General features: G+C 36.0%; 1 protein-coding gene across 2 annotated transcripts; it reads right to left on the reverse strand.

Moving 5' to 3' along the window:
* Positions 1-3133: 3133 nt before the first annotated feature.
* LOC118733071 (dihydropyrimidine dehydrogenase [NADP(+)]) lies at positions 3134-11500 on the reverse strand. 2 transcript variants are annotated; one of them, XM_036462262.1, is made up of 9 exons: positions 11326-11500; positions 7027-7098; positions 6827-6937; positions 6103-6747; positions 5636-6040; positions 4110-5567; positions 3819-4049; positions 3586-3743; positions 3134-3509 (listed from the first exon to the last, which is right to left on the reverse strand). In XM_036462262.1, the coding sequence occupies exons 2-9, from the start codon at positions 7069-7071 to the stop codon at positions 3419-3421; spliced, it is 3144 nt and encodes a 1047-aa protein (XP_036318155.1). In that variant the 5' UTR covers positions 7072-7098; positions 11326-11500; the 3' UTR covers positions 3134-3418. The 2 variants fall into 2 exon arrangements, with proteins under 2 accessions (XP_036318155.1, XP_036318156.1); XM_036462263.1 differs by having other exon boundaries at positions 7023-7098; positions 11326-11499.
* Between the last annotated feature and the right edge of the window lie 2272 nt (positions 11501-13772).

Consider the following 13772-nt stretch of genomic DNA (forward strand, 5'->3'; position numbering starts at 1 on the left):
TTCCATAATTTTTTTATACATTTTATGATTATAGCCCTAAATATCACTTTTAAAACGAGACCAGTAACATATTTTTATATAGTTTTCGAGATATTCAAAAAATAAACTTTCAAATCACGGAAATTTTTAAATTCAGATTTTCCATTACTTACGGAATTTTTGTTTTTTTGTTTTATGTTTGGCAGAACTTTTTTATATGATAAAAGAAAAGTTCTGATCAAAAATGATCGATTGCAACCATTGGTTATTTGGCACCACAACAGTTTGTCAGTTTGGACCGAGACCAGAAAAACTACGCCGATTGTCTCTCTCTCTCTCTCTCTCTTGCACGAGGTTGCGACCGTTGTTCGTCCCGAGATCATTTTAGAACGGAACAGTCAAATTTTTAGTTGAATATATTTTACGAAACACGTTTTAAAACTATACGAATATTTGCTGTTCATCAATTAATATAGTTCAGTAAAAGTTTCAAAACTTGCAAAAGCAATGTTCAAAAACAGTTTTTTTTTTTTTTTAATAACCATATCAATTTCCGTGGGCCGCCGGGTTGCCGTACCCGCTTGCTTGAATGTAGTGCGCCGAGTTATGATGAAAAGCCAATTTCGTGAATCCTTCCGTTGCGAAAATTTTTTACAAAATGGAACTTATAATGAAAAAAGTGAATATATGTTCATAAGTACATACATACATATACACATACATATGTACATTTTAAATAAAAAAGTTTGGTAATAAAATTTTGAAACGTTTATGTAGTATATTTTAACTAATATTATAGATACATACAAAAACAAAAAAAATTTGCAATTTTATTGATCATGCGTGAATATTTTAAAAGCTTTTTTAGCAATTTTAATCAGAAAATCCTCCATTATATGCGTACATATTCCTATTAAAAATTATAATCTAAATTTTATATGTATATCGATTATAAGTAATATTTATCAAATACATACATACATACCTATATGCAAACATAAGAAATATTGAGCATATACATGCATAAATACATATGTATGTATTTATGAAGTCATACTAACACTGACTACAAAAATTATAACAATAAGCGCAAAGCTTCAATTAATATCCAACAGCGTAAACGCGAGGAACAAATTTGTAATAATAATTTATACAAAAAAAGTGGTCGACAAGACCTCTTTGTACTAAATAGAAATGCAATCTCTTAAAAAAATTATGTTCCATATAATTTGCAGAAAAAGCGCTTTCAAAAGCAAGTTTGCAATATTATTGTGTGTTTAATTAACAAAAAAAAAAGTTTGTTAGAATTTTTTAACATTTTATTTAATATTAGTTTATTATGCATAAAAACATTATTTAAATTACTGCGCAACTCTTATGATATGTAGATATTTGCTCAATTTAAATTAATATTTTATGCTCGCTTAAATATTTTTTAATTTACAAATTAAATTATTTCTATTTTTTACAAAAGCATTTTAAAGTAATTTTTCATATCATGGAATTCGGCTTTGTTTGTGCATATCAACTTTCTTCTCTAGTTATACATACATGCATATATGTATGTCCATATGTACATATATGTACATACATACATATAGCTTAGTTAGTTTTCATTTTCATTTTAATTTCACTTGCGTTGCTCATGTCACTCATTAATTGCATTTTAGTTAATGAATATAAACAATTTCAGCTGATTTTGTTTCCCTAAAAAAAAATGCTGTGGAGAACTTCATTAAACTAAAATCTATCGAAAACTGTATTTATAATTAGGAAGGAAAACATGTGGTTATAAAGATAAGCATTAAAAAGAAAGAGCAAATGTGAAACTAAAACACGATATCAATATCAATAAAGGACACTTATTATAATCATGTATTCATAATCTAAAAATTTAAAATTCTTTTAATTCTTGGGCAAAACTGATGAAATCGTATCTGTGCAAAATTGGTTTTTTATGAATCATCATAATAAGTATGGACTCTGTAGGCAAATTTGCATACTTACCCAAAATCTTTCTAAAAATTTTAACTATGCGGACGACATAGTTTATGCCTATTGGAAAAAGGAGTTTACAACTCAAAGGGGGTAATTCCACCTATTATGTTAGAGGCAAACGAAAGGAAAATAACAAAAATTAAGAACTAAACCTTGCCGATCATCCCATTTTACAAGTATTGTAACTTATCTGAGCTCTTAATTGCAGTTAAGTAGAGATAGAAATGGGCATCGAAATGAAACATGTAGCGGTCATTCTTGACAACAAAATGTTATGGAAAAAGCACGTAAAGTACATACGCTGTTACAAAAGCCAAACGAGCTTTAGTGGTATGAGAAAGACAGATCGGATGTAGAGTTCCTATATCCTGCGGTGGATTTACACGAGGGCCTAGAACCACACACTAAAAGGTGGTGCACAGATGGCTGCAAAACTAACTAATGTATAGGGCAGGTATATATGGTCGTAAAGCTATGATCTCCATACAAATTGGAAACTACTCTAGCATCATTCAAGCAGAGGTTTATGCCAGTAATATTTGTCTAGACGTAATTCTGAAAAGATATTTAAGAAGACAGCACTTTGTCATTTGCAGCAACAGTCAGGCTGCGCTAAAAGCCACATCTTCATGTGCGCGAATGGGTATGGGAATTGTGTTGTGACAGTGAACAACTTAGGGGAACAAAACTCCATACAGGAAGGGTTCCTTGCTGTAGCAATATGTACTATAAAGGAAGAGTTAAGAGTACCGGATACTGGATACGCCAGACGAAAAACCTTTTAGGAAGATGAAATCCCAAAAGAACTAGTGACCTAATTACCATTCAAAAGACAATTTTAAGATATATAGCAGTTGAACTGACGGGTCATTGCAGGCTGCGAATCCACATGAAAATCCTCGCAATTAGCGCAGACGAATTGTGTTGCTCCTGTGAAACAACATCAGAAGCTCCACAGTACCTCCTTCTAGAATTCGGTGCTGTCGCGAGAAGAAGATAAACTCTTCTGAGAGAGCTGTGGTCAGAACCTAAGCACACTCAATGTATGTATGCCTACCCTGAAACTGCTAGGTTTCATTTGAGCGCTAGTGCTGGACGCGTAATAGACCTAAGGTGTCTAAGAAAGCTAACCAATCATAAATAAAAATTAACCAACTACTTGGAACAATGGAAAATATTAGTATATTTATTTAGAATTTACAGTCTAAATATCACTTACTTATGTATGTGAAAATCATTTGAAATAAAATCAATTTATTTATAGTTTAATTAAAACTTATTCAAAGAGCTAAAAATCAATACTAAATACATTAGAAAATATATATTTAAATTTAGCAAACCCTTATGAGTACTACCATGTATGTACATACTACATACAGACCATGGAAATGATATTTTGCAAATCGCAATACCAGTTTTACATTTAGTGTTTGTCCGATGGTTACTGCATCTGACTAAGCGCATGCGTATATACAGGTGTATTCTCACCCCAACCACGCTTGATAATATGCGGAATCTTCTTTGGCACCATGCTGCAAAATATTAGAATATACATACATATGTATATAGAAGACCAACTATCTAAAAACACAATAAATTGCTACTCACCTGATGCAATCAATAATGGGGCAAACACTAACACACAACGTACAACCGGTGCAATCATCGGTGACATGTGGTATATGCGTCTCGGCATCGAATTGTATGGCCTGATAGCCGGAGTCATTGCACGTCATATAACATTTGCCGCAATTTATGCACATATCCTAGGTACAAATCAAGAAAAAAAAAGTTTTTACATTTCCACTTTAACAATTGCAATCGAAGTACAGCAATCTTACATCATCGATTAATGCCACTTTCTGTTGCTTGTTGTCCAATTTTTTATAGGCGCCAATTCGATTCAAGGCGCGACCTATAATATCGTTTACGCGGAGTGTAGGTTTTGGTGCACCAAGAGCACCTGATGTCGCAGTTTCCTTTTTAGCATTCCATAAGGGACCATTCTTGACTCTGCCCTCATATAGTTTCTCTTCTCGCTGCTTCTTGTATGGGCCAAAGAATCCTAAAGTCTAAAATTAATTATAGCATCGCGACTTGAACTTAAGTAGTTTTTATGCTCTCTGTCCTACCTTGTTGTCGCCATCCGTCAAGTGCACCACCGGCTTGCCCTTCTGATGTTTTGGTGTTGGTGGCGATTGCCCGTCCCATAGTTGAGTATTGTTTGGCGGTGGATTCGCTTCCAAATAAAGCAGTGCTTTCAGACTGGTCGTATAATCCTCGATCAATGTAAAGTCCTGATTCTGCACTGCGGAGCACACTTGCACCACTGAGGCACCAGCCTGCAAGAATTGTAATGCCACCTCGCCTGAATCAGCGCCGCCAATGCCGAGAATGGGGAATCCCGGCAGCGTATTTGCAATTGAAGATATCGCCTTCAGCGCCATGGGACGTGTCGCGTTCCCAGACACACCCCCGTAAGTGGTGCGTTGTTCAACGCCAATCGCAGGCCATGCCGTTGCATCAGCTTTCAAACTCATCAGTCCCTGTACAGTATTGATGGCCGATACGCCTGCTGCACCACCACGCTGCGCCGCTGCAGCAATGTTCACAATGTCAGTGATGTTCGGCGTCAATTTAATAAACACTGGTATTTTTACCGTGTCACTGACCCATCTCGAAATTTGTTCCACCAATTCGGGTATCTGGCCGCACGCTAAGCCCATACCTGACTCGCCCATTCCATGCGGACAAGACAAATTCAGTTCAAGCGCATCGGAACCACATTCCTCAGCCTTGGTGGCCATTTCCTTCCAGTCCTCCTCGATAGCTGCGCACATTATGCTCGCGATAACAATCTGGTTGGGAAAGTCCCGCTTGAGTTCGCGTATCGAACGGTACCAGTATTCGGCGCGTTTCTCCGAAATCAATTCTATGTTGAGAAAAGCACCTTGCTGCGGGCCATAATTATAGCCCGCGGTGGTGCCACGCACAATACGTGGCGATACATTGGTGACCAGATCTTTGTCAAGCCCGAATGTTTTTGTAACCACAAAGCCCCAACCCTGCTCGAAAGCGCGTCGGCACATAGCTGAACTTGTTGTAGGTGGGGCGGATGCTAAGCCAAAAGGATTAGGGAATCTGAGTGTATGTTTCTCTTTTTTGCCCGTTTCCTTGTCGGTGCGCTCGTACATTAAATCAACCGTTAGGTCGACGTTATCGATGTCAGTGTAGAAAAGTGGTAACTCAGGCGGAGTATCGAGTGACAGTCCCTGCAGTTGGCAATGAATGCTCCAAGCGGCAATTTTGCCATCGTTTACAGACTCAACTGTGGTATTAGCTTGTCCACCCAAATCGCCACCACAAAAAACTTGCGGTATGCTAGTTTGTAAAGTCTTTGGATTCACTTTGGGTAGGTTCCACTGATCGAGTTCAACTGGTTTAATGGCCTCAATGATTTCTGTGTCAGTCAAGCCAGAGCCGAAGGCCGAAATGATATAGTCAGCCTTAAGGGTTGTAGGTTGATCTCTATCTACAATTAGTTGGCCGCTGTCATCGATTTCGGTACGGAAGAACTCCATCGCACGTATCTGTAGGAAGAAAGCAAAAACAAAAAAATTATGTTCCTTTTAAATTATTCAATATCCCTTAAGCTCACCTTATTTTCCTTGACGATGACTTTGCTAGGCGCCAAGAATGGTAGAAACTCGCACCATTCTTCGCGTGCCAACTCCACCTCTTCGGGCACGGCACGCATGCCGGTAGTGCCCCGACGGAAGATGACAAAAACGCGTTTGGCACCACAACGCCAAGCGGAAGTGGCGCAATCGAAGGCGGTATCACCAGCGCCCAAAACGATAACATTACCACTCAGCGAGGGTAGAGGTTGGCTGGCCTTACATGCACATAGCCCGGGCTTTGAACCAGCCGATACGATAGGCAAGAAGTTTTTAGATGTATAAAAGCCCATAGACTCATTTAAACCAGCAAAAACCGGATCCACGTTTGGTTCTGGCAAACCGATGCCCAGAAATAGGGCGTCATGACCAGTTGAAAGCAAACCCTGCAATTGAAGGCGCACACAAATTAAGTCTTTTTCATTTACACGCATTAGAGTAGACTCACGTTAACGGTCAAATCCCTAGTCGACAGACTGCGGTTCAACTCAAATTTTACACCCAAATCCTCAACTAATTGAATCTCAAAATTAACAACATCAACAGGTAGACGATATTGTGGAATCTCAGATGAACTTAAGCCGCCCAAGAAAGATCGTTTCTCATAAATTGTTATGTCCTTATAGCCCAAGCGTGCTAGGAAAGTGGCGCAAGAAAGTGAAGCGGGTCCACCACCTAAAAGTGCAATTTTCTTATTTGGCTGCGGCAAGGGTTCTACATTAGGTGGCACTATTTGACGCACACCCATCTCCTTGAACATCTCGGTTGCAAATTGCTGCAAACCACCAATATTAATGGGCCCTTCTTCCGACGCCTGCAAATTACAACCACCAACGCACAAATCGCTAGTTGGGCACACCATGCCGCAGGTCAAACCCAGTGGATTATCTGAAAATATAGCCTTTGCGGCGCCATAGTAGTTTTTATTGGCAATACTGGTAATGAAGCTCTTGATGTCCAACTGAGTGGGGCATGATTTCTGGCAAGGTGCGTCGGCGCACTTTAGGCAACGTGCTGCCTCTTTGAGAGCGCCTCGTTCCGAGAGCGTGGTGTGCTTAACATCATCAAAGTTATTCAAAAGCTTCGAGCAGCCCTAAAAGGAGATGGAGAATAAAATTAAATACAATAGAATAATTAGGTACTAAAAACATAAAATTTATGTAAGTACTTACGGTTGGATTGCGATCATTGTTACGCTTCCAATGCTTTTTGTTGATCTTCGTTTCAGCGGTTGGTACAACCGTACATTGTGTCTTGACACGAGGATTTAAGGCCATCAGACTCTACAGTTTGTTGCGGAAAAGGATATAAACAAATAATACAAATGTTCCTACATACATATATACATATGAAGGATAAGATTATTACCTACCTCGATATCTGGTATCTCCTTGCTAAGTAATGCCGGTGGTGCCATGGCTTAGTTTTTATATAAATCTGAAATCTAAAAGAATAACATTTGAAAGAGCTTTTACTGGCGATTCAAATCTCAGGCCATAGTGATCACCATTTCACCATAATTTCAACCCAAGAAAATTTCTCTTTTAATATTTATTATTGGAATTCGAGTAAAATTTTTCTTAGAAACAGAGAGTATCTATATCTTTGGAGAATTTTCCAGACTAAATTTTAACGGCTTAAGTAGATTTTCTGGCTTTGTAAACATATTTAATACAGACGAGGCAACCGATGAAGCAACCTGTTTGTTGAGGCAACCTGTTTTTCATGTTCAATATACACGGGATAACCGTAGTGGCAATGGTTGCGGCAACCTCAGAACTTTGTTTGCTTTTGCTGAATGACCCCTTCGTTGAAATCGAAAAAGATTAATATTTGTGTTGTAGATGTCTATATGTATATGAGGTCATTAGGATCAGAGTAGCCTAACTGACATTTCAAAAAAAAAGTGGAGGTGCACCTTAAAGTACATTACTAGAATCGAAACGATAATAGCCCGAGACATGCCCTTTTAGAATTTTTTTACTAAAATATGTAGCATCACGTAGGTGTAATGAACTTTTTAGTAAAAGATCGCAAATTTTACAGGAGAGCTAAAAAACGGGTTTTCCTTGAAGGCATTGCCTTGATAGCCGGTATTTTCTCTAGCTATTATCTTACAAATCTGTTGTTTTAATAACGATTTTACGATTTGTATGCATAAATATCGATGCCTGGGGTTCAGGGTTACCAAATCTCATTTTTGTCTCAACGGCGATTTAGGTGGTTTTGCAACTGGTCGATGGGCGGCTTTGCAAATACATCGAAAATATATGTAGACCTTTCTTTCTCATATTACTAAAGAATTTTTTTTGTAGATAGGCTCCTCTGGCCTTTATGTCCTCATATAATAAATCAGCAAGCGGTATTCATTCCTTGTGATAATCGTTCACTTAATTTGGAACTGGGAACTTAGCTTAAGAAATTATCGTATAGTTTGGTAAAGTAAAAACGAAAGAAAAATGTAATCTGTGGTTTGATAATACCGTCGAGAAGATCCGAAAACCGCACAGCATATGACGATACATGTTGAAGTTATTAAAAAAAAAAACTTGTACAAGTTTGTACCAATTGTTACCAAATCATGTTCGTTTGACGAAAAAAACTAGTACAACTTGCAAGGAGAGAGCACAATTTCCATATTTCATTTGCAGTGGAAGTTGCAAATTCGTGCTGGGAAAAGTTTTGCCAGTAAGAACTTGCAAGCAGGATTGTGGCGCACGGTTGCAATTTTGTCAACAATAATTTGAATCAACAAGTTCGTTAAATTTAAAAATGAAGATTCGGTTCACATGGTTCAAAAGTCATAATTTTGATGTTGTTTCATGTGTTCAAACAACAACAAAATTAGCCAATCATGCTCTCTATGCTATCTATGCACCATGCCAGACAGTATGCACCGGATCGTGAATACCCCTAATGTATCATATGTGTATGTACATACATGTACGTAGGTACAGATGCACGCCATTTTTATTAGTTATCATCAGGGAACGGATTTTTAGGACCTTAAAACCTATAAAAAAGGCAAAATAAAGTAACGAAATAGGCTGAAAAAGGCAAAATAAAATAGCGAAAAAGGCAGGAAAAGGCAAAAAAAGGTATTGCAAAATAAGGCACTAAAAAATACAGAAAATACGAAGAACAATCAATAAATATATTTATTTTGGAAATGCTTATATTACAAGTAAAAAGAGAAAAACTATGAAGTAGTTTCATTATATGAAAAATTTGTACTTTGAATCTTTGACTATTTTATCCTTTCGAGTTTCTAACTCATAAAACTTTAATCTGTATAGTTGTAGTAACATTGAACCACAAGATGCATTTTGAAGTTTTCTGGCAGCATTTTCATTCGATTTTCGCGAAGAAAAGCCTTGAATGTACTAAATGTGCGCTCGACGTAGTTGATACAAGTGGATCCCAATTTAAATATGGAACATTTCCTCGCCCTTCACAATTTTATCCACACCCCTTATTGTCTCCAAGCCTACGTTAGCTGAGAAAACGGCTTTGAATTTTTCCAACACCAATTTCTCAAGAGGTCCCTGCGCTTCTATAAGCCGCATGGGCATGTGTATATTTTTTAATCTTTAAAAAAAAAAATTTTAAATGCTATAATCACTTTTTTAAAGGTAGAAAAGGCAAAAAAAGGCAAATATCTTAAAAAAGGCAAAAAAAGGCAAATATCTTAAAAAAGGCAAAAAAAGGCAACATCAAATGTGTATACATGGAATCAGGGAAAGCTAAATCGTGGACATTCTTAATCGAATATACTCTATCTCTTTAGCAGAAAAAAAGGCAATTTCCATAAAATCCGTTCCCTGGTTATCATCATCGCACATACAAGACATACGTACACACGAATGTACCTACGTACATACATTTTACATTAAACCGAACCACTTATCAGTTATAAAGTTATCCGCTCATCTGGCACACGAAACTGTTATTTCAATAATTTAGTCTATTTACCAAAGATTAGGGAAATGACACCAATAAATTTTACTGGCAGCGAGTGTCAAGTGCAAAGTGATAAGCACAGTAAAAGTTTGATATATAAAAATTAAAAATTAGAAATGTTTGGTAAGTATTTCAAAAAAAATGTTTGGTCAGGTTACGCAAAGAAAAAAAATACAAAGGAACTTTTAAATCATAAACTAAATATGTAAGAAAAATTAAAATAAATATCTATCTTTCAGTATGAGGCTTTTAGTTAAATTATTATTTCGGTACCTAGATAGACTTTTCGCATTGTTTATTTAAAAATAATCAAGTTTTATTGTGTTTTACGTTGTAGTATATATACATTAGGGCGGGTAAATTTGTATGGGAGCCTTTTTCGAATATGCGCGTAGAGCGCAGAAGGTTTCCACGTGTAATTCTAAGAAAATTTGTCGATGAAACCACGGGTCTAAAATCAATTGGAGTTTGGCAAATTTCGAAAAAAGGTTTCTTAGCTCCTTTTGCTGTAGTGTCGTAAAGAATTTTGTATAAACACGTGCTACACCCCTTTTATTTCGGTATGAGGAATCCATTTCTGCACTTATATTTTTCTTAAAACTTCCAACGGAGGGCGCAACAGTGAAAATTTTGACATTTTCTTCGAAACTTATTTTCGCAATTTGGCAAACTGTAAATTGATCTTAGACCAACGGCTTCTTTGGCAAATATGCTTAGAATTACACCTATAATCCTCTTATGCTATACGCGCATAGTAAAAAAAAAATTTACCCCCCCTAATATACACAGTTATAAAGTTTAAGGTTTCACTGTATTTACTTAATGGTACATCGTCCTAATCGTCCAATTAACATGACAGTTCAATATTAGCTTAGACACGCAAGTGACGTCAATTAAAATAAAACTTATGAATGATGCGTTTTCGGGAGGGAACAAAAAAGGTGACAATTGTTTTCTACATAGTTATACACCAAAACCAATTAACTAAATTTTGGCAGACCAATTTTGTTTTTGTTGGTGATAAGTAGATTTGCTTTCAGAATTTAATGAATGACTTTAATAATGGAATAAATTAATATAAAAAACAGATAAGAAGATGATAGCATTAAAGTGCGCAGTAAGTACTACATACATATTAGCCATCTATGTACATACATACGTATCTGCTTATGCGCTTCTGTATACATAAATACTAAACTCATTTACAGATTTTTAAGGTTCTTTTATTTGTTCAATCGAAACTTGTTGATTTTGCATACATATCTCTCTCTCTCTTTATTTATTATTATACTCTGCTCAGTGTACATTTACATACATACACATATATGAACAAACATATGTATCTTATTATTAATTTTAAGCACCAATTCACTTTCAAAAATCCACTTTATTGAAAGTGCTAAACAAGCGCGAACACTTATGTAAAACTGATTATCAGTTCATTATACTAATAACTTTAAACAAATAAAATTGTAGCATTGATTATAAAAGCACAAACAAACATAAAACTATGCACTTGTGTAAGTACGACAAGTATTTGCCACACATGCCTCTCAGCTGAGTGTATCTGTTAAAAACTTCGTTGCTGGAGTACCATTTTCAATTACTTTTATTAGTTTATATACGTAGGAATGTATGTACATATATATATATACATAGATATGTGCACACATATGTATATAATAACATGTTAAATATACGCATCACGTACCAACAACAAGCAAAAGCTATATATATATATATATATATATATAGGCATCTATATAAGAAAAATGTATTTAAAGGTTCTAATTTTTTTGTATACCGAATTCGCGTTTGATGCGTTCAACTGTATTTAACACACGAAAATAGATCTTGTCACTGCAAGCGTCTATATTCAACTGATCGTAGCCAGCTATTTGTTATCAAACTCATAAAATGAAAAAACGAAAATTGGATGAAAGTAGAAATCCGAACACAGCTGAGCGACTAGCTAGCGTTGCCAGTTTAGCGATGGTAAAATTAATTAATTAACTGATTGAAACCCCGTTTATTTGGTGGGGAAAAATTAAATTTTATGTACCTAACCGAAACATTCACAGTTTTTTGGGCTGAGTTTGCCTAACAGCACTAAATATTTCACCATACCTCCTAAAAATGCAACTAGTAACAAGTTGGGCGTAAAATAAAGGAAACAATTTTGTAGAACTCAACAAAATTAAATTACTTGTGCAACAATTACGAATTGCTATAGAAAACTTGGACCTTGACATCCGTGAAATTTTTCAATAGTTATTTGCCAATACCTCGAATTTCGTCCTTATAACTTTATTAGTTTAGCACAAAAAAATTAAACATGCTTTCTCCTTACCTGTTCGCCCTTGTGAACCAACAAAAAAAAATTTTTTAGACCATTTTAGATCATTGTTATTCTAAATTTCACTGGATTTTTAAAATAATTTTTTGAATTAATAACAAAATTGCAATTTCAAAGTCTATTTAAAAAATACCTGCCATAAGAGAGAAAAACTAAAAACGCAGTTTTATTATATGTGGCCCCAAGTTTCGTGAGTATACTGAGACTTTCGTGTGTTTGCAAATTTTTTGTTTTTATGTATGTATTGGGTTATAAGGATCAAAAATATTCAAGATGTTTATAGCCTGGCCACTATACTGAACTTTGAAAAGATCTTCACAATTTTTAAAAGAGAAGAGTATAATTTTTTGAAGTGAAACTTCTTTGCGCTCGGTTGAGTGGAAGTAAACTCCAATGAAACGAAAAAGCGTAGAAGGGAGGATATGGCGGAGCGCGATTAAGATAATTAACAAGTAATTTTTAGCAAAAAAAACCGACTTCAACTCTCATATAAAAAAATATATATATATATATCTCATGATCCACTGATCGGATCTTAACCAGATTGGTATGGGACCACCTCTGAGATACTACCTTTCCGATGCAAAAAGAATTATCGAAATCGGTTGTCGTAGTCCAAAGTTATGCGGTAACATACATGAAAAAAAAAAAATATTCCGACGAACTGATAACCTCCTCCTTTGTTGGAAGTCGGTTAAAAATTTGACTCTTACAGACAGTGAAACCAGAGAACGTACATGAATTGATTGCCGTATTATTTACGTATCATACACGTTATCTGGTGAAACGCGAGAAAATGCGAGAAGGGGAAATAGATTTGCAGTCAAGGGGAGTCGAGGAATAGATTTAAAATTTTTCAAAAACCGGAGTAAATCTACTCAGATCGGAATAAAGTCCGAACACTGGTATTTTTCCAATTTTAACGCTAGTGAGCCACAGATGGTGGGAAAACACAGGTTGCCAACGTGGGTTCGTTCGGAGAGAAATGCATGCACATTCGCAGGGTGCACTTGATGATTCGATTTTTTTTTTCGTTACCGTTATTCGAAAAAATTTGTTTGATGATGCATTTCCGAACGTTTTTTTTGCAGTTACTAGAACAAGTTTGCTTTACGATGCTTTCCGAACGTGTTTTTTTTTGCAGTTTGCTTTTCTTCAGGTTTTAAATTTGAATTTTTTTTTAATTTATTGGAATTTCGGTTTTGAAGTAGCCCATTCAATTTTCGTATAATTTAGTGACAGCTTCAACTAGCTCACTGCCTATTTGGGTGAAAAATTGCATGAACTTAACAGTGTATGTATGTACTTCTACTAGCTCAGTGAAATGGATACGTGATGTAATTTTTATAAGGCGAAACCATGAAAATCAAGTGAGTTACCTGCATAACCAACCCAACGGCCATAACTACGTGTTTAATCTTCGGTGGAGACATATGTAGTATAAGGAGCGGAAAAACCACCACGAAAAGGTAATAGAATGATGAGCTGTATATCCTTTAAAACAGCGATGGGCAGAAAGAGAGCTTTTACTCTGCTCGCGCCTATACAAAATGTATAGAAAGCTTAAAGGAGCTTTGTCCGCGAGCAAGGCAGTGCCCATCAGTGCTTTATAACGATGTAGAAATAGTGCGGCAGATTAAAATACAACCGCTCAGCTGTACGTATGAACGGAAACGCTTCGTATCTGATGCTGGTAGCAAAAGAAGAGGAAGGCAACTTCTGTGGTGAGAAGACAAGGGAGAGAAAGACTTGGTTTAACCTGGAATTTCTAATTTGCATCAGTTGGCATATCTTCTCCTATC

Source organism: Rhagoletis pomonella, unplaced genomic scaffold, assembly GCF_013731165.1.
Source record: "Rhagoletis pomonella isolate Grant_MI unplaced genomic scaffold, Rhpom_1.0 Rhpom_scaffold_00002, whole genome shotgun sequence".
Taxonomy (NCBI): domain Eukaryota; kingdom Metazoa; phylum Arthropoda; class Insecta; order Diptera; family Tephritidae; genus Rhagoletis; species Rhagoletis pomonella.

What these genes read in the sequence shown, in the direction of transcription:
- LOC118733071 (XM_036462262.1), bottom strand. Translation starts at nt 7,071, where the DNA reads ATGGCACCACCGGCATTACTTAGCAAGGAGATACCAGATATCGAG. An exon ending in AGGAGATACCAGATATCGAG is followed by an intron (nt 6,938 to 7,026) that starts GTAGGTAATAAT and finishes AACAAACTGTAG; the next exon opens with AGTCTGATGGCCTTAAATCC. An exon ending in AAGTGGCATTAATCGATGAT is followed by an intron (nt 3,744 to 3,818) that starts GTAAGATTGCTG and finishes ATTTGTACCTAG; the next exon opens with GATATGTGCATAAATTGCGG.